The sequence below is a fragment of the Phyllostomus hastatus genome, unplaced genomic scaffold, assembly GCF_019186645.2.
Source record: "Phyllostomus hastatus isolate PE091 unplaced genomic scaffold, TTU_PhHast_1.1 phas_contig_210, whole genome shotgun sequence".
NCBI classification, from domain to species: Eukaryota; Metazoa; Chordata; class Mammalia; order Chiroptera; family Phyllostomidae; genus Phyllostomus; species Phyllostomus hastatus.
Window position 1 is genome coordinate 28596843 of NW_025333737.1, and position 20688 is coordinate 28617530.

At 58.3% G+C, this 20688-nt stretch overlaps 1 protein-coding gene across 5 annotated transcripts; it reads right to left on the bottom strand.

Annotated features, from left to right (window-relative positions):
* Positions 1-1698: 1698 nt before the first annotated feature.
* Positions 1699-19481, bottom strand: CACNB1 (calcium voltage-gated channel auxiliary subunit beta 1). 5 transcript variants are annotated; one of them, XM_045837167.1, is made up of 14 exons: positions 19193-19481; positions 16645-16731; positions 13556-13675; positions 12691-12813; positions 11982-12118; positions 11700-11776; positions 10300-10319; positions 9955-10035; positions 9465-9523; positions 9171-9280; positions 8859-9010; positions 5995-6090; positions 5381-5566; positions 1699-3661 (listed from the first exon to the last, which is right to left on the bottom strand). In XM_045837167.1, exons 1-14 carry the CDS (start codon positions 19274-19276, stop codon positions 3200-3202), a joined length of 1794 nt encoding a protein of 597 aa, XP_045693123.1. In that variant the 5' UTR covers positions 19277-19481; the 3' UTR covers positions 1699-3199. The 5 variants fall into 5 exon arrangements, with proteins under 5 accessions (XP_045693123.1, XP_045693122.1, XP_045693125.1 ...); XM_045837166.1 differs by lacking the exon at positions 10300-10319 and adding an exon at positions 11147-11301; XM_045837169.1 differs by lacking the exons at positions 10300-10319; positions 16645-16731; positions 19193-19481 and adding exons at positions 11147-11301; positions 15275-15347.
* Between the last annotated feature and the right edge of the window lie 1207 nt (positions 19482-20688).

Genomic DNA, 20688 nt, shown 5'->3' on the forward strand with positions numbered 1-20688 from the left:
AGGGACAAACAGAACTTGAAATCCAAAAACCCGAGTCCCAGTTCTTGCTCCATGGCTGTGTTAACTATGCACAAATTGCTTAATCTCCCTGAGCTTTATCTGTAGACTAGAGTTCCTAATCCCTGTCCTCGATTCAAAACCTCAGGCTCCACGCGGGGTGGAGCTCTCTGCCGAGCTCCTGACCGAGCACCTGGCTGCCGTCTGCTCTTCTCGAGGGTGCCCTCCCACGGCACCCTAAACCCTGTCCAAAGCTGGACACCGTTTCTGCCTCTAACCTGTGTCCTTTCTGTGACCCACACTCTCCCCTGACAGCCCCCTCTCTCACCGGCCACCTCCAGTCGCTCTCCAGGAGCTCACGATTCCAACTGCTAGACGTCTCTGGCAGCCACAGCCTCATCGCCCATCCCGCCGCTGAGCCTAACGCAGCCTCTCTCATCTCTCACCTGCAGTGTCGCAGGTTTCCAAGCTGGACCCCCTCACCCTGATCTGCAACCCAGGCAATCTTGCCACGGCTGCTTACACCCCTTCAATTTCTGCACAGCAGCTTCAGGGCAAAGCCCAAACTCCTTAACGTGACTCAAGGTCCTTGATCTGCTCCTGCCCACCCGCCTCTGCCCACCACCTCGGAGCGTGCTTCTCGGGCCAAGAAGCCCAAGAACACGTCACCTGTTTTCTCTGTCTTGAACATTTCCCCCATTTCTCTGCTTCTCATTTCCCCCGAAGCCTTACTTCCTCCTGGAAGCATCTCCTGGTCTGCTTAGGTTCCGCGAGTGACCCTCCTTCTGGGTTCCCCAGGACCCAGTGCTTCCCACATCAGAGCTCACTGTGCTGTCCTGAATTGCCTATGGCTCCCATTTAGACTTGTGCCTGGTACATAGTAGGTGCTCAGCACATGCTGGTTCGATGAGTGAACCTGGGAATGAAGGATTGTGCTGAAAGGCAAGTGCAGAGAGCACTACCCAGGGAGGCGCAGATTGGGCTCCAGTCCCAGCAGTGCTGGCTTTGCCACCCGCTCCTGGAGCCCTGGGGCCAGCCACCGTGCCTGGGGGCCTGCCGAGTTCTTCTTTCCCTGGGTCTGCTAACCCCTCATCTGGGGGGTCTGGATGTCTGTGGCCCTCTATACACACGCAGACACACAGGACATAGAGGGGCACTCAGGGTCAAGACCCAAGAGCTCCAGTTCCTCAGGTCCACCACAGCCCCAGAACCAAGAACCAGCAAAGTGGAGCAACGGTTTGCGGGTGCTATGTGAGACAAGACACAGGTGACAGCAATAACAACCCTCAGAAGTCCACTTCCTGCCAGCTGCAGTGGCAGGAACAGGCAGTCACCTGCTTTCTTGATCTCTCAGCCTGGGACGGGGTAGTCCCCATGCTCTCTGCCCCTCCCCCAACTTGGGGCTGGGAAGGGGGTAGTGAGTGAAGTGGCTTCAGTGAGGAAAGCCAGGACCTCAGTCCCTCTCTCTACTGAGGTGTGGGGAGCAGCTGACACCACAGGAGCAGAAAAACAAGCACAAACCTGTAAGACATTGTGCCAGTGGGTCTGGATCTCACCTCTTGCACGACACCCCACTCCCCTGACTGTACTTGTGGGGAGGTGAGTTAGCTGTGGGGCGTGGGAGCCAAGTGGGGACCGAGACTGGCCACACGGCCCGTCAGGCTCAAATGCAATGCATCAGAGCCACCAAACAAAGCCCCATCTCCCCCGAGGAGTGAACAACTCCGCACAGTTTATTTCTGCACACACCCCTCTCATCCCCCTGCATGTGGGCAGCTCCCACTCGCCTAGACTGGCAACTCTGTGGCGGGAACAAAGCAGGCTTGGGAGGCTGCTGCAAAGGACAGGATGGCGGTTTTATATGTGGCAAAATACTTCTCCTAGGGGAGTACAGAGGAACAGATGGATGGGGGCACGGGGTACCAGACAGGAGTGGTCTCTTCTAACCAGTAAGTGGAAGCTGCACCCCGCCCCCCAGTGGGGGTGGGGCAACATTGGCACAGGAGGTGGCGAGACAGGCATGAGGTGCCCATCCCTGAGGTGGGCAGCCGGGCAGGGCCCAGTCCTCGTTGGCACAATCGGCTCTCTCAGGCCCAGCTGGGATGCTGGGGAGGGGCAGGGCTGCTGGGCCGTGGGGATGCCAGGCAGAGGGACACTCCAGGTCAGAGGGGGTGTGCGAAGGCCTCTCCTGGGGGCAGTGGAGTGGACAGGGGTCAAGAAGAGGATCACGAGAGGCAAATACAGAGCAGTAGCAGCAGCAGCAGCAGCAGCAGCCAAGCCCCCCAGGGGAGATCCATGGTCCCAAGGCAACCCCTGGGGTGGTGATCGTTTCTCGAGCACCAACCCAAAGGGCCTCTCTCCTGGGTGTTCAGGGTGAGAGTGAATTAGCAGTTTTTGGTTTCAAAATGAGGTGGACCAAAGTGTTCCAAGGGCTCCACACCAGGGGGACAGGGGTGGGAGGCTCGGACTCGGAGAGCCCCCCCCTTCTGACGGCAGCAGACAAGGGATGTGATGGGCAAAGCTCATTCCTGGGGCAGGTGAAGGCTGAGGCGTGGGGGTGGGGGTGGGGGTGGGGGTAGCAGCATCTTGGGTCACCCGCTCCTCAGGGTTAGGTCCTGGGCGGGGCAGATGGCACTGCATCTGATGCCCCTCAGTTTCTACCCAGGTCCCTCCCCGAATGAGATCCGTCCTGTAGCTTTCTCCTGCCAGAGAATGTTGCCAGAAAGCTGGGGGGAGCGGGTATGAGGAGGGATCCTGGATCTGGAATTCGGGAAGGGAAACCTCATGGGAAAGTCTGTGGTCTCCTTCTCCTGGAAGAACCTCCTACCTTTACCAAATACTCCAAGTTGGAAAAAGAAAGGGCCACCCCATTTAGAGCCCCAGGTAGAAAGAGTTAAGGAAGTGCACCTTTTCTCTGGGAGAGTGAGGGGAGAGAGACCCCTGAGGTGGGGACAAGGGGACACTGCAGACAGGTGGGCATCCCCCCATCCATTCACCGCAGGTAGATAAAAACCTACAGCTGGGGCTTAAGGGACTCCTAGGAGCTGGGCATCTACCAACTCAGAAACCCCAAACGTTGAGCAAAGGCATCTGAGAGGAGACAGCGCCCCCTGGAGGCCAGATACACCCCCGCTGGTGAGCCTGCTGTCCCTCCCCTCGGCTGGGCTCGGAGCCCTTCCTCCAGCAGGGCGGCCCCTGCCTCTCAGCGGATGTAAACACCCCGCCCCCAGCCCTCCAGCTCGTTCTTGTTGCGTCCCAGCACCGGGCCCCCGCCCTCTGCGCAGTAGCGGGCCTTATTCCGGCCACGATTCCGGTTGTCAGTCAGCTCCTCTTCATAGTCTTCCTCATCCTCCCAGGATCCCTGACGAGCTGGTGGGGTGCCGCCCCCAGCAGGGTCTCCAAGCCCTGGCCCCTCCGAGGGGTCAGTCTCCATGTCCACGCACGAGTCTCCTAGCTCCGTGTAGGCAGAGTTTCGGTTGCCAGAAGCGTCGGCATCAAACGTGTCTTGGCGGGACAGTGCCCGCACGGTGCCCACTCGGCCTGGCGGGTGGCTGCCGGGGTAAAGGCCCGGGGGCTGGCCCAGCTCCCCGGGGTACTCGTGCACGCTGGCGTGCTCCCCGGTGGCCCGTTCCAGCGACTGGTCCCCGGATGCATGGTAGGGTCCCTGGTTAGCAGACAGACGGCACAAACCATGCGGATCAGGCAGGGGTGAGAGAAACACAACAAAGCAAGGCAGGTTAGTGACCGCACCAAGGCACCGGCCCGGCTGAGGGAGCAGGGGGCTGGCTCTAGGGGCTGGAGCCCGGCAAAGGGCTCCCAGAGCCCAGCCAGACGGACCTCAGGGCATTGCTCCCCCATTGGGACAGGGGTGCCCAATCTTGCTAAGGCCAAGGAAGCGTGAACTCTCCTGGTAACTGGGGTACAGAGCCCATGAAAAATGAGTCATCGCTTCCTCAACCCATGTCATTAGTGCTGCCTTGGGGTAAATCATCATTAACAGCTCATTAGTATTGCCACTTGTTAGTGGTTGATTGAGTTAGTCAGTGCCCCAGTTTTCCAAATATACTAAGGATATTTCAGCCCAAGCTCACTAACCCCAGCTCCTTCAGCCCAAACCAGACCCTATTCAGAGGCTTCTAGAACCCAGACCTCTCCTGCCCCCCCCCCCGCCACCCCCATCAGATGACAGAATTCCTCCTCTGCCCCAGCAAAAACTCAAAGCAGTGGGACAGGGAGGGCTGATGGGTCTCCATCCCCCACAGGAGACTATGAGGTGACCCAATGTCCTCAGTACCAGATGCCACATGAAGGTGACCTGATGGCCACTTCCACCGCAGAGGCTGCTGGATGGGTGCAAAGAGGCCTGGGCCCTAGTCCCGCCCCTTCACGTTGTGTGACCCTAAGTGGACGGCTCCCCTTGCTACGGACCAGTTTCTCCGTGGTGGTCTGATGGGGCCTGGAGCGGCCGTCTCCAAACTGTTCCCCGGAGACCTGGGGCGGAGTGGGGAGGGCACAGAAGTGCTTCAGGGGTCCCCGTGGAGGTGACGTGGTGGCCAAGCCACGAGCACCCTCCGAGCAGAGCAAGAGCTTCCACGTAAGATTCAGTGAACAAATGGGCTCTGCTGCTGAAAACAAATTTGAAAAGCAATGGTCCAGAATGGTTTCCTTCTGGCTCTAATTGAGAACCAGACACTTAATGATGTTTCTCAGAGACGGGCCAGGGCTCCCACGGGAGGCGGGAGAGGCGAGGCAGGGCCCCACCGGAGGGCCTTGCCTGGAATCTGTTTAACTGGGAGAAGAATGGAAGGTTGAGCGTGGATCACAGAAGGTGCTACATTCTAGGTCCCTTCCAAGGGGCCCCCTGGGGTGAGGGCTCTGGGGGAGGGGACAGTCTCTCCGAATTTAAAGGCTCCTGCTCTGCAGGATTCCCTCCTCCGCTGGATTTACGGCGCTATGATCACTATCGGGTCCAGGATGGGGATGGAGTCCCTCGAACAAATCTGTCCGTCTTCCCCACGTTTTCTTTCTTCCTAGTCATGTGTCTTATAGGACCCCCACCAGGCCTCACACCCCAAAATCAGCCCAGGCAGCGGACACAGTCCTATGGGACTAAGTCCAAGGAGCACCACCGGCTGGTCCCAATCCCATCAAAAACCACAGACACCACAAGCTGCTGGTCGCCACATTTTTTGTACAAAATAAAGTTCTTGCCTTCCTTCCCCCTGTTCCCTGCACTCCGGTTCCGGGCCCTGGGCAGGAGGGGAGACGGGCAGTGCGCCTACATGGTGTGCTCCTGCTGCAGGGGCACCGCCCTGGCCTGCTGGGAGGCCTCCAGCCCACCCCAGAAGCTGAGATTTCTCCGGAGCGAGGTGAGCACCTGTACCTGGAGGTTGGAGACCGGGGCAGGGCTGGCGGCCAGGGCTGCAGTAGCCATGGTGCGGTTCAGCAGCGGGTTAGGTGGGGTGCTGCTGGGCGGGTGTGTGGCCTTCCAATAGGCTTCCAAGTACTCGGCCAAGTGCTCGCAGGCGTCCTCCAGCTGGTTCTCGTCCAGGATGATGTCAAACATTTCCTGTGGAGGCGGGGTTAGGAGCAGGGCTAGGATGAGCCAGGCAGGACCTAGGGGGTGAGGGTGTGGCCTGGACACAGTGGGTGGAGAGTCAGGGGTTGAAGGACAAAGTGAAAAGAGACTTCTAGGTGTCCAGGAAGAGGAGGAGGGCCCTCAGCTACATGCATTGGCAGAACTATAACAGGCCTTGGCGCCCGCATAGTCCAGCTCCCTCGTTCTAGATTTAAGGCACCCAAGGCTTAGATTCCACAGAGAGGTGGTACTTTTGCGGCTTGAAGCCAGTCTCTGACTGTCTGCCCAACCCTCTTTCCTGGAAAACCAGTCTGCACGCACGGGCCCGGCCCAGGGGCCCTGGTCCCTCTGTCTCCCACGCAGGCCAGAGGAAACCGGAATGCAAATGCTCCCCCCCTTCCCCTGGGCTGAGCACTCACAGGGGGACACTGAGCCAGCTTCTCCGAGGCCGCTATTTGCACATTGAGGTGTTTGGACTGAGACTTCCCCCGAGACTTGATGAGCCTCTGAAGTACCTGGTTTGGGAGGAGAAGAGAAGCTAGAGGGACCGCCGTAACACGCCAGTCGGAGAGGCAGGTCCCGGTTGAAGCCAGCACGGCGAGCCAGTGTCAGGGCTGGGGGGTGTCTGATGACTTTCATCCCTGGCCACCTCCTTAGACATCACCGCTCCAGCTCTCTGTCCACCCTACACAGTGCCCAGGCTCTCTCCCAGGTCTTCTACCAGCCTGCCCTGGCAAGTTCTCCTAGCAGTGGCTGTATGAAGGGCACTCAGCCCATCCCCTCTGACGTCCTTCACCGGCTTCGTCATCCAGGCCCACTCCCCTCCACACTAACGACCGCCATGCTGTATGGGCACGTACCAGCACTATCTGGTGCTTTTTTTTTTTTAACTGAGATTTTTTTTTAAGATAAGGAAAGGGAGGGAGAAAGAGAGAGAGAGAGAGAAACATCAATGTGCAGTTGCTGGGGGCCGTGGCCTGCAACCCAGACATGTGCCTTGACTGGGAGTCGAACCTGCGATGCTTTGGCTCTCAGCCCGCACTCAATCCGCTGAGCTATGCCAGCCAGGGCTATCTGGTGCTTTTCAAATGATCAGTTTATTTAGTCCCGACAATAATCGAATTAGGGGAACACTGTTATCATTCTCACTGAGTAACGATAATAACAATATCTACAGCAGAGCCACGACCATAACTAAGTGATCGAAGTTCACATCACGAACGACGCCCCAAACCAACATCATCTGCCCCCTGACACACCGCACTCAGGGAGACACACATCGCGTGGGTGACATTCCAACCGAAATTGCAAAACCTAAATCTAGTCATGAGGAAAACATCAGACAAACCCACACGGAGGAACATTCTACAAAATCAGTGATCTGTACTCTTCAGAAATGTCAGGATCATCAAAACCCAGGAAAGTCTGAGGACTGAACGGCCAGTTCGGTTCAACCCCTGGTCCGGGCACGTGCCTGGGTTGTGGGCCAGGTCCCGGGGAGTTCTCGAGAGGGGCAACCGATCCACGTTTCTCTCCCTCTCTCTCGCCCTCCTTCCCCTCTGTCTAGAATAAATAAATACATTAGCAGTGCCCTGGCTGTCGGTTACAGCAACGTCCTGAAACACCAAGGTTGCAGGTTTGAGCCTTGGACGGGCACACACAGGAATCAACCAATGAATGCATGAGTAAGTGGGACACCAGTCTCCTCTTCCCTTCTTTCTCTCTCTCTCTCCCCCAAATCAACCAATAATTAAACAAAAAATTAGTGAATCAGCCCTGGCTGGCATAGCTCAGTGGATTGAGCGCAGGCTGTGAACCAAAGCACTGCAGGTTCGATTCCCAGTCAGGGCACATGCCTGGGTTGTGGGCCATGGCCCCCAGCAAACTCGAGTTGATGTTTCTCTTTCTATCTCTTTCTCTCTCCCTTCCCTCTCTAAAAATAAATAAATAAAATCTTTAAAAAAAAACTTAAAAAAATTAGTGAATCTGAGTAAAGGATATTCAAAGGATATTCAAAGATTCAAAGGATATTCAATAGTTCTTTGAACTATTCTCGTAACTCTTCCAAAATAAAAAATTTTAAATATATATATAATGCTTAGTAGGTACCAGCCACTTTATATGGTTAGTCCATTTATTTGACCTTCACAGCCCCACCATTTGAGGATCCCTGTTTTACAGATGAGAAAACTGAGGCCTAGAGATGTCAGGTGCTTGCCAAAGGAGCGCATTCCTGGGACAGAAACCCGGGTGGTCTGGACTCTCAGAGTCCCCACAATAACCTCACCCAGTGCTCATCCGGGGGGAAACGGACATACTGTTGCGCTCTAGCTCACCAGCTGTTTCTGCATCCGCTATCATATTTGATCTTCTGAGCCACCCCAGGAAGTACTTAGATCCTAGCATCCCCTTTGTGCTCGTTAGTAACTTAGGACTCAGGGGTTACGGTTAAGTAACTGGATGCTCAGCTCGCGGGGTGCTATCCTGAGGTAGTAACAGTCACCACCCCTGGTGGCCACTGTGAACTCTGGGCTCTTTCCCGTCATGACCTCAAACCCTCTCCTCAATAATGCAGGGAGGGATTATAATCCCCACTCTACAGGGGAAGAGAGTGAGGCTTTAACCACCAAAAAGCCAACAAAATCTCACTAATAAGCCCACCAGAGCTAGCAGTGGAACCCCATGCCGTTTCCTCGCTCCACATCCTCGTCCCACCCCCGTCCTGTCCTCCGGGTTTCCCAAGCCCCCACTTCACCTACACCTGCCCTCTGCGCTCCTCCCCCACTAAGGTCTAGGAGGGAAAACTGACAGAGCTGCAACGTGACGAAGTAAATCAGGCTTCCTTCCCACTTCATCTCCATCAAGGTCCGCAGAAGGGCAGTGCAGCAAAAAGGGCTGAAATCAGGAGACGGGAAGGACCTCCCAACTGTCAGGCAGCTGGGTGGCACCCGGAACGACAAGCACAGAATTCTCTCTGTTTTCTGGATCAGGAATGGGGGGTCAACCAGGGCGGAGATAGGGGACTGGCCCACATGACCCTAATAACAATACTTATATTATTAGCTAATACATGATGAGGTACGTTATTCCAAACCCTTTGCTAAGGACAAAGTATTGAAATCAGGTTGAATCTTCGCGACGTCCGTCTGATGGAGTTTTACAAAGAGGAAAGGAAACCCGGGGCGATTAAGGCACATAGTGAGTGAGCAGTGGCTGGGATTCAAATGGGCGGCCAGACTCCCGCGCGCTCCTGTCCCCTCCAGGGTCAGGCTCCCGTACCCACCTTGGGAGAGGTGATCTTGATGTAAACAACGATGGGGGCCAGTGAGGTCTTAGAGAGCTGGGCCGGGTGGTTGATGGTGTCGGCGTCCAGAGCGACCAACTGAAGGGTCCGGGCCAGCTCGAAGATTCGCTCAATCTCGCTCTGCACCTCAGCTGAGGAGACACGGAGTCGCGGAGAGGGGAGAGTGGCGGTGAGCACCGCCCCCGCCGTGTGGAGTCAGTGGGTGGATGGAACACTTCTGGGGATCCCCCCCCCCACTCCCCACCCCTCCCGGACCTGGCCCCAGGGAGGGTGATTAGGGGGCGGGCTCACCCAGGCTGGAGCGCGTGTTGGAGCGCTCGATGATGATGTGTTTGCTGGGGTTGTTGAGGACGGAGCGCTTCGCCAGGGAGATGTCCGCCGTCACGCGAGTGATGGAGATCCTGGGGGAGGGGCAAAGGGAGTCAGGGGTCAGGTGGGCTGGGATGCCCCGCCCATTCCGCCAAGATCCGGGCCCGCCTTCTATTCCTCTGTCCAGGAGTCCCCAAACTGTCCTTCAAGCCACCTGCCCATCACCAGCAGCAGAGGACCGCACCGGGGGTGGGGAGCTAGCTCCCAGGGTCTTACCTGCCATCAAACCGATGCTTCAGGAAGTCAAATAAAGCTTTCTGCATCATGTCTGTAACCTGAGGGTGGGGGGCGGGGTAGGGGGAGAAGTCAAGACTTTTAAACCCCCGCAGCAACAGTGGGCTGCTGGGTATCTGCACCCTCACATTCCATTTTCTTCTTCTTCAGCTCCTGAGATGACTGGGACCTTGGGGCTGGGGGATCCTTCTGAATCTGGGGGGGCTTCCAATGAGCTCTGATTCCAAAGGTCCTTCTACGTGGTACCTCTGGGAAGACTCTTCTGGGGATTTGGGGGGGAGGAATTGGACCCTCTGAGTGGGTCTCCCTGTGGGTTAGGTCCCTCTGGGAAATTTCTCTTAAGGCCTGTGCCCTCTGGAGAGGACACCCGGGAACCTGGGCCTTTCGAAGGAACCTCTCTGGTGTCTGAACCTTTGGTGTCTCTCTGGAGGTCTGGGCCCCTCTGGGTCCGCTCCCCTATGTGGGGTCCTACCTCATAGCCCTTGAGCGACGGTCCCACCAGGATGATGGGCCTCATGGAAGGCACCACGTCGTAGGGGGGCACATGCTCTGTCTGGAGGGGAAGCAGGGAGGGGAAACCCCAGAGTGGAGATGGCATTAGCCCCTCTCCCCCAGCCTCCGGGCTTCCCCATGCATCCTCTCCTCCCCCCTGGTCCCAGAGCCCAGATGTGGGGATCAGGGTGAGGGTGGGGAGGGATGGCCAGGGAGAACCAGGAAGGGTGGGGGAAATGGGGCAGGTATGGGAATGGGTGTTAGAAGGTCCCCCTAGCTCATCCCAGGGGACAGGGAGGGGGACACAGAAAGCTGTGATACTCACCGACTTCTGCTTCTGTTTGGCTGGGTCCAGAGATTGCCAAGAGGGGGAAGGGAGGAAGAGAAGGGAGGGCACCCAGGCAGGGGCAGAGGGCAAGGAGGAGCCAGGACGAGAGAGGGGGGAGAGCGGGCAGACGAGGAGAGATAACAGGGCATGCGTGTTAGTGACAGACAGACAGAGCCAGAGAGAGGGGATGGGACCCCATGCCGGGGGAGCCAGAGACAGCCCTGGGTCAGGGCGGGGAGTGGGACTGCCGGCCAGTCCAGTGGTCTGCAGAACAGTCAGACATACCAAGCCCCCCTTTCTGGGTCTTGGGAAAGAGCTGGGAAGGGTGACGGCCCCTAATTTGGTCCCTACCTCTTACCCCCAGTGCAGGCTGACCTGCCCATTTTAAGGGTTCCCTTAGCTGTCCTGCTCTGCAGCCAGTAGACCCTCACATGCCCACCCCAGACTCACGGAGTTTGGAAAAGGGCAAAGAAGGAACACTGTTCAGCTCCCCGCTTCACGTTTGGGGGTGGGGGCCAAATGCGGACTACCCCACTGCAGCGAGGGGAAAGGTCAGGTTTCATTACCACCAGACCCTACTTCCGGTGGGAGAGGGGGAAGCCCTCCAAGACAAGGGGTGCTTCAATGGCAAGAGCCACCCCTTCCTGCGGAGCGGCCAGGGCAGAGCCGTGTGGAGACGGAGGTGCCTGTTCCCCGTGCCGCCCCGCCCCGCCCGCTGCCTTGGCAGATAGATCCCCACAGAGTCAGGCTGCTACCACATCCGAGTCCATTCTGGCCCCCTCCCCTGCCAAAGATCTGGGCCCTGACCCCCTCCCCTCTTATAGAAGAACCCAGCAAGAATTACCTTCTTAAAGAAGGGGATGCGTTTGCCATGGGGCGGCGGGGTGGTGACACTGCTAACACTAGTCTTGGCAGAGCCGCCGTGCTCCCCAAGCTCGGCCTCCTCGTCCTCTAACTCTAGGGGGTCTAGTTCAAAGGCTAAGTTAGTCATTTCATTACCTGGACCGCAGAGTCAGGAGAGAGGGAGGAGGGAGGCGAGGTGGGGAGGAGTGAGATGGGCATGGAGACACAGAGACAGAACGCAGGGATGGGATGGGGAAAAAAGAAAGAAGAAGAGGTGAATGGAACAGGGCTGGGAGAAATGAATGGGGGGTGGGGGGGTCAGGCAGAGAGATGGAGCTACCAAAGAGATGGGAGAGGAGAGACATGAGAGGATGGGCGTCGACGGGCCCAGCTTGGGAGGCATCCTACTCTTCACGGAGAGGGGACCCCTGGATGTGTGTGGAGGACTCGGGACTGGGGTGCCCACTACTGCAGGGGAAGGAGGGGAACGGAAGTGGGGAGACCATCCCGCCCAGGAGCTTCCCCCGACTCCCCGGGAAGGCGGTGGCTCTTACCGCTGGCGGGGGGTGTGGGGCGGCGGGTGCCAGTCACCACGTCTCCCAAACTGGAGCTGGAGTTGTCACCTGATTTGCTGTGTGGGCAGAGAGAAAAACGGAGCTGTGAGCCAAGGGGTGGGTGTGAGGGTGGGGGAGTCCTGTTCTCTCACATGCTGCCCTACCCCCACGACTCTCCAGCCCCCACGGGGTGGTGTCATGGGCAGCTCCGTGCCCTCAGGGTGATGGTGACCCCTTGAGGCCTCTCCCGGGGCTGGCAGGGCCCCGCCCCCAGCCAGACACCTGGAGCTGAGGCGGTTCTGGCGCAGCTTCTGCTCCTGCAGCAGACGCAGGCTGTCCAGCTTGACGGGGCTGGGGATGAAGCCAACCTCACAGCCCTCCTTCACCAGTCGCCCAATCCACCAGTCATTGTTGTATTTCTGCAAACAAGGGCAGGTGGGGTGGGAGAGACCAAGAGGGAGATCGGAGGTGTAAGCCAGCAGCCGTCCTGCAGGAAAAACCACCCCTGGCCTTGCCTCCCCTCCCCAGGGGGCAGCACCCTCCAAGAGCCCCATCCCCAGCTCCAGCATCCGAGTGCGGCCCCCATTTTCAGGACAACTCCAGCACCAGCATCCTCTGGGGCCATGGATCACCCGCCCCCAGCACACCCCTGTTCTGAGAGTGCTTCCTCCTCACATGTGGGTGCCCTGCCCTGGAAAGGCAGAGAGAAAAGTGACTGCTGACACCTACACGTGCCTGGCAAACTGCCACTCCACTTATACGGGCCTCGTCACAAACCCGCCCAACTACCTGGTGACATAGGCACCACCACCCCATCTTACCAGTGAAAAATGAGAGGCTCAGAGAGGTGGAGAGATTTGTCTAAGGAAGCACAGCAGGCTCAGCCCAGCTCTGCTTGGCTCAGAATTCTTTTTCCACTACAGTTCCCGACGCCCCCTCTCCGGGCACCCACGGCCCTGCCCTCCCTCCAGAGGCCGCGTGCTCTCCCCACCTCTTTGATGTGCAGGAAGTCCTTGGGCTCGAAGGTGATAGCCATTCCCTGCACGGGCACCTCATCCCCCGGAGACGGGTTGTAGCCGACGTTTGTCCGAACAGCAAATGCCACCGGCTTGGTCTGGAGGAGGCACATGAGGAGGATGACAGCCAGACGGCTAAACCACAATGCAATGTACAACTTGTTGACTGCGGTGGTGATTACATACAGGTTTTATAAGCTGTTTATTAAAAGGTATACTGGATGGTGTATGTCCTTTTTTTGTATTTATGTGAAATTTACAATGAAAAAGAAAGCAAAAAATAGGACTCGGCCCTCTCAGGGTGGAGGGGCCAGTGGGGAATGATAGGTATGAGGAGTGGGGGAGCCCAGAATGACACCCAGAGAGAATCATCATCATCATCATCCTCATCTACTATTTAGTGTGCCAGGTACCACGTCACATATTTCGCATGCATTTATTTATCACAAAAATCCTATGAAGTATTACTGTCTTCATTTCAATCAATGAGACTAAATTTCGGAAAGGTTAAGTGGCCCGCCTGAGATTACACAGCTAGTAAGAGCAGCCCAGAAATTTTGCCTCCAAAAGGAAGTGTTAAGTGCTTTGCCCTTCTCAAGCTCTTAATTACGTGTGGAAAGAGGATTAGACCGCGGTGGACACTCGTCGTGCTGTAGAAGGCGGCAGGTGTCACAGTCTACATTTTACGGGTGAAAGGCAAAGGCACGGTCACACTGAGGCCCGGAGGCACTCGGGCTAGGAAGTGGCTGGGCCGAGGCCGGGCCTGGGACTGTCCAGGCCGCCTCCAAGGCCCCGGGGGCAGGTGGATGAAGACAGCGCCGTCCCTCCCTCCTTTCTCACCTTGGCTTTCTCAAGCTGGGCTAATGCCTGGCGCTCTGCCTCCTTCCTTAAGGCTTCCCGGTCCTCTTCCAGAGACACGTCCGAGTCCGACGGGCGGCTGGTGTAGGACTCTGCCGAGCCCTGAAAACAGACAGGGCCAGCTCAGGGCCGGCGCAGGGCCGGAGCTGCCTCCCCAGTTCCTGGGCCCCGGAAGGCGTGGAGGTGCCACCCATCACGGAGGCCTCAAGTCCCAGGCAGCCCAGCGGGATGCCGCAAGGTGCCGAAGAAGAGATGGGAGGGCCACAGGAAGAGTGCGGCCCTGGGAAGGGTGGCAGCCGCGAGCCAGGGGTTAAGGCAGGTCCAAGGACAGCTGCTTGGGGCCCGGGGAGGGGCGGGAATCTGATAGGGGCACCGCGCAGGAGAGGAGTGCCAGGGGACAAGTCTCCCCTCCCTGCTCCTCGTTCTCTCCCCTGCCCCCAGCGCTGGCTGAGACGGACGCAGCAGGAGCCCAGTGGGTCTTTCCAGGGACTGCAGCCACCGGCGCAGGCCCGAGCTTCCCGCACCATTGGCAGTGGGCAGCCTGCTCCGCGTGGCGGGGGCCCCCCAAAAGTCTGCTATCTTGCGCTCAAGGGTGAGGGAAGACAGGGTCCTACCGTCCCCAGCAGAATCAAGGGAGCCCCAACCCTCAGGCCTCGTTAGATACGAGAGAGAGTCCAGTATTCCTGAGGCGGTGCCGGCAGAAGAGCAAGTTAAGAGGAGAACATGGGGCGGGCCTTTCCTTAACGCCAGGGCTGCAGCTGCCAGGGTCAGAAGTCAGAAGTCAGGGTGCACCAGAAAGCTGGTTGTGACCCTGCTGACTGTCCCAGGGCACAGCTTTTTCAGTGATGTAAGACACACGCAGCCGGCCCAGGCCCGAGGTGCGAACGGTCACACTTACTCCTGGGTGTGCTTGGGTGTGCGACTTCAGGTCTGCTGAGGAGGATATGCTCTATGCTACGTGCTGGGTGTCGTGACTGGACGCAGACAGGTCCACGTGAGCCCACACAGGGGGGCGCCCTCGGGGGCAGTGCCCCTGAGGGTGTGCATGCAGCACGTGAGGGCGGGAGCCAGGAAGTGTGGATGTGTGTGACTGCGCTGCGGAGCTGTTGCTACAAAGGGTGGGAGGTGACGTGGGAAAGAACAGGACTGCAGAGATGGTTTGTTTTTTTTTTCCTGAGGGCATAAAAGGGTCACTTGGCCAGAAACACCCATTGGCTTAGTCTGGAGGGGACCTGAGAAAAAGAGAAGACGAAGTCCCACCTCCCCCAGAGGGCCTTGGTCATAAGCAGTGCAACTGTCCATCCTTTTCCCAGCCAAATCACGAACGTGGGAGGCTCACGAGGGGAAAGGTTGGCAGTGGGGGTGAAGTCACTAACGGAAACTGGGAAACGGAAGGAAGGAAGGAGAGTGGAAACCAGCCTAACCACCATTCTTCACCCCTCCTGACAGGAGCAGCGCCCTGAGTCAGGGAGCCAGATGCACAGAGAGCTAGAGAAGTAGACCCAGCAACGGACAGAGAGGCACCTACTGACCCAGCACACACATATGCACACGCACACGCACGCAAACGCACACACACAGACATATCAGGAATGGCAGGAGACAGGGAAACAGCCAAGAGGCAGAAACAAGCCGGAGTGAAGCCCCCTCCCAAGCTTTCTTGAGGGGCTGCTCCCACCCCGCCCCCCATCCCCAGCTCACCACCACGAGGGTCCGGCTGGGCACCTCCATCACAGCGCCCTCAGTGCCTGGCCCTGCTGGCCTAGGAGGTGGCCCAAACTGCCCGTTCCCCCAGGGGGCTCAGGTTACAAGCAGAGTTGCTACATATGCAAACTGGGAGGGTATATTTAGCTCAGAGATGTAGCAAGGACTGCCCCCCCACTCCCCACCACCTACTGGGGGTCAGAGCTAGGGAGCTGAGAAGAGGAGGGAGTAGAGGCTGGGGTCTGACACCCTGGGTTGCCAAACGCCAAGGCCTTTTTCTGTCCAGAGGTGTTGCACTTGAGGCCACAGCATCATTTTTCCCAGGCCCGGCCCTGGCCCAGTCCTGCAACAGGAGGCATGCGGGAGAGACTGAAGAAAGGACTTCCTATTTGTGTACTTAGGAGATGTTGGGATGAAGGGCCCCTTTCCCATGCCAAGTGCCGTGGAAACAGGAATCAAACAGAAGGGCCTCACTCCAGCCTGCGGTGGGATGTGCCCGGCACCAGCCCCTCTGTTCTGGCCCAAGGCGGGGCTTGAGCTCTGCAGGAGCCCTCCTCCCTACTATCCTCTGCCCTCGCATGCTTTGCCCATTTCCTCTCCAGTGTACTCCTTTCCCTTGTCTGATCCCGAGCCCCTCTCATCTTTTTTGGGTACCAGGCTTTGTTGAGATGCTCCGTAGTCATAGCAACCACATGCTTCTCCCTGAGCCTGAGATGGCCCGGGGTTGAGAATTAGAACAGAGATGAGAATGGTATCTTCCTGACTGAGCACAGACGACCCCATAAAGCTATTCAGTGACCCTGCCTTCAGCGAGGGGTGCTGGGATAAAGTCCTTTCTCAAATCAGTTCCCTCCTGCCAGGCCCCCACCTCCCTCAACACACTTGCTCTCCACTGGCCAGAGAACAGCCATGCGTGGATGTGAGGAGGGTACCTCCCTGACCCATACCGAACCAGGGCTCCAGGGACTCGAATGTCCTGGCTCCTCATTTCTTAGGACTTGGCTAGACCCCTTGCTGTCACAGATTCTGGGGGAGGACATGGAAGCAGACAGCCGGCAGGGGGAGTGGGTGACAGCCCGAAGCAAGCTAGAAGGAGGCAGGCCAGGCTGTCCCTGAATGAGATGACGCAGGCAGGCAGCAGGGGCTGGTGCCTGGTGCTGGGGGCGGGGCTGGGCGGGGGCTGAGGGAGTGGGTGCAGCTGACAGTCTATGCAGGAGAGGTCATGGGGTGTCAGTGTAATGGGTGGTTCCAGGCAGGTGACAAGTGACACGGGGGAGGGTGTCTGGAGAAAGCCTTAGACCCAGCTCACCAATGCTGGGCTCCACCAACCAGCCGCCACCCTCCTCGCAGCCCAGCCTCCTTATTACCTGGCGGACAAAGCTGTTGGATGTGGTATCCGAGGACGTGCTTCCGTCTGACCTTTTGAACCGCCCTTTCCTCTTGCTGTATTTGCCCTAGAGAAGCCAGGAAGGGACGAGAGTGGCATCAGAAAGGCCCTTTCCCAACCGTTACTCCATCAGGCCTAGAGCTACAACTAAGCCTGGAAACACCATTCCCTGATCTGAACAGCACCCCTATTTTCTTTCTGAGATGGTACAGCCCGAGGGGGAGGGGGGCCCAGACCACAGTCATGGGGTGCAGGATAGTGCAAGAGAGCCCTAGAAAGAGCACACAGAAACCCCCAAAACCAGCCAGAGAGGCTGGGAAGGAGGAGGCGCTAAGTAGCTGGAGGCTCATTAGGCAACAAAGCTAATTAAGATGCTGGGCAGGCTGCAGAGGCCTCAAGGGAAGGGAGAGGCTGCCTGCAGTGCTGGGGGGCTGGGGGGGGCAGGTAAAGAGATCTGGAGAAAGTCCCCCTTCCTCTCCCCTCCAGCTAGAGTGGAGGGTGGCTGAGTGTGCTTGTGGCCCCCAGAGAGAAGAGGAATTGCCAACTGCCAACTGCCAACGGGGCCCAGCTTGGCTTTTCTCACGCCCGACTCTTGCTTTTCGCAGACTGGGGAGGGGAGTCGCAGCTCTCAGCTCTTGGAGACCCAAAACTACATTTCCTGGGAGGGGGTGAGGGGCGTGAAAAGGCGTCTGGAAAGGGAACGGTCAAACCCAGCCCAGTGCCATGGGCCGGATTGCGCTCAGCACCAGCCACCCCGGCAGGACTTTTTCTCAGGCCTCTCTTCACAATCACGGTGGCCACGCCTCTCCCAAGGGGGCAAGAGGGATCAAGCCTCCACCCACTAACCCTCAGCAGCCACTGCCTACATCCTGTCCCCATGGTACCCACCAGGCTGCATCAATCTAAATGCCCCTTGGCCTGGGCCCAAGATGAGCCTGGGACACAGCCCCCACAAGTCCCTGGGGTAGGCTGGCTCAGTCTCGCTGGCCAGGCTTCCGACTTGGCTGGAGTGGACCACAGCCTGATCACTCCAGCAGCCACACGTTCAGGTATTTCCAGGCCTCCCGTAAGGGGGCTGCTTTCTCTGCCCTCAACTCACACACACACTACCCAGACCAGTCCAGAGTGGAGGGTGATGACTGAGGGTCCGGGCCCTCCAAGCCCCTGCCCCCAGCCTGCACCCTCGAGTTTCTTTACCAAAGAAGGGAGGTAAGCCATGACCAGACTAGGCTCTCTGGTCCCTTGGGGCCTGAATACAAGAAGGGGGATGGACAGATGGGAGAGGACGACACCTGGGAACCCCAGAATCCTCCCTCCCACCCCCCTCTTCAAACCAAATATAAACCCAACCTCTAGGATTCAGGATCTCTACAAATTTAAGAGGATACCCCAGTAAACCCCAGCCTCTTTCATACCACCACCACCACCACCACCACCACCCTAGGCTGGTGGGAAAAGGGAGTGGCACCCAGAGGGACAAGGGACAGCTGAAAGGAAGGCCCCAGCCAGCTGCCTCCCAGGCTCCAAGGGGCCTGGGGTGGAGAAGGGAGGTATTTTTAGGTCTGACCTGACTCTGGCCACACACACACATACCCATCAACCACATTGTCATGGCCATTACAGTTGCTACAGGCTGGCTACAGCAAGGAAAGAGTTAATGCTATCCTCGACTTGGGGTATTGCCAGATTAGACAAGGGCATGTTCCAGAGAAATCCCCCGCACCACACGACCATGCCAGACCTTGCTGGTCACTCCAGAGGCAACCAGCACACCCGAGAATGAATGCCCCTTCCTCGGGCACTGGAAAAGTGTGAGTGGGGGTGGGGCAGCGACCTCCACCCCCAGGTAACTCAGCTTCTTCCCCTCCAGGGCAGGGAGTTGGAATCCATCCAACTTTCCAAACTTTGGAGGCATTTTCCCGGGGCGGAGGGTAGTGGGGGAGGATGGGCAGGCAGAGATAACGTGGGTGTTGAGGAGGAGAAGCTGGTCCGATATAGAGGTGTAGTGGATGTGGCTGGAATGGGGGCCTGGCCCCTTCCCCTCCCTCGAGGGCCACTGTCTGCGGCTCCGAAGGCCTGCTGGCGCCGCCCTCTGACTATCGCCTCCACGGTCTCCAAAGCCACCCCCGCCCCACCCACCCCCGCCCAGCGCCCCTGAGCGTGTTCTGCGTCGCCCACATTGCCTGGGTTTGCTCTCTAGCCTCCCTCAATCCCGGGATCCCCCCGCCAACACCGCCACTCTCAGCCCTCTGGAACCAGTACCCGAGTAGCAGGGACCCTGATCGCGGGGGAGACGAGGAGGTGAGGGTGACAGGCGGCCTGACCGCCCCCTCCGGCTCCGCAAAACCGCAGCCTAATTCCGGGCCAAGCACCCATCAATCATTAACCCGCAGAGACGGGGGGCGCTCAGGCGCCCCTCTCCCCTCTGCGCCGAGCACATAACCCCTTCCTCCCCAGAGCCCTTCGAGCCGACCCCACAAAGTCCGTGGGAGGGGCTCCCTTCCCTCCGCCCGGCCACCACGCCTCACCTGTGGGCTGGGGTCGAAGACCTCCATGGGAATCTCCTGGGAGGGTGGGTAAGGGCCCCGGGACATGCTGGTCTTCTGGACCATGGAGAGGAGCCTCCCCTTCGGCCGCCCGCCCGGCCCAGCCGGGCGCCCTCAGCGCATGAGACAGGCCGTCGGAACCGAGAACGGCGCAGCGCAGCCGGCACCCGATTCAGCCCCCTGGCCCGGCCGGCGGCTGCCTTCTTCCTGCCTTCCCTCCCTCCTCCCGCTCGCTCCTCTGCCTTCGCCGCCGCCGCCTCCTACTCCGCCCCTGAAGGCTCAGCATCTCCCCCCGCCCGCTCCGCTTCCCCCCGCCCTCCGCCCTCCCTCTGCCCGCCCCGGCCCCGCCCCTCGCAGCCCCTCCGCGGGCTCCGCACAGACAATGGAGGGGCGGCGGGAGGGGAGCAGCCGCTCCCGCCTCGGGAGCTGGGCGAGCGCTGGCCTCCGACCGGCCTGGGGTGAGGGCGGCCCACTCTGCGGCGATGGGGGGTAGAAACTCTGCTGGGGGCGGAGAGGGGCGGTTTACCAGGGGATGCCAAGCGCTAATGGAGGTGTAAGACCGAGTAGCACGGCTGGCACCGCGCCCCACTTTCAAACAGCTCTTTCTAGCTGGTCTGTTTAACCTCCAGTTTGGGCCACCGGAACTGCCCGATCCATTCATCCCGGGACCTGGCTTTACCTCCTTTTTCACCTGTGTAGGCCCAGGTCGCCTTGAACCAAACCTTCCCCTCTAACATGGTGCCAGCTGCGGCGAGTCTGAGGCTGGCGTGAGCACGGTGTCCAAAGGGAGTCCCAACGTAGAGCAACAAGAAATCTCAGGGACGCAGGAGTCCTTGTGTCCTAGTCGCTAGAATCCCCAGACCCTTCCAAAAGGCCCGGATGGGGCTGGGTGAGGTCCGTGTACCTTGGAAAGGAGAAGAAAGAGAAGGGAAACGTGGAACCCAAACGAGAGACTGGCTAGAATAAAATCTAATAAACTGTGACCTAGAATTGCTCCCTCTTCATCCTTATTTGGGGACAAATATCCAAGGCCTGGACCCCACTTACCATGATCGGTGAAGAGAAAGACTTAGGGGATTCTGGCAAGAAACCTTAGTGTCATTTTGGCTCAGACTCTGATTGTGTGGCCCTGGACAAACCACCTTTTTTACAGGAATGGGGTTGTGGGTACTGTGGTGTCTTTGTCACCTGGGATTATTGGGAGGATGAGGGAAAATGAAATTAAATGATAGATTACTGGGGCCTTTGGAGATGTTGTAAGGTGCTGTGCAGGAGTCAGTCATGAAAGGTGGGTGTTACCCCTCTAATCCACCCTTTACCTTGTTCCCCAAAGATGAGAGATACGAAGTAGAATGGAGCTTTGCCCAGGTTCAGTGACCCTAATATAAGGCCTGCCTGCTGTGTTCTGCTACAGAGGAGACTGAAGTACACTGCCTCCTCCTCCCCACCCTGGGCTCTGCAACACATGGATGGCCAGC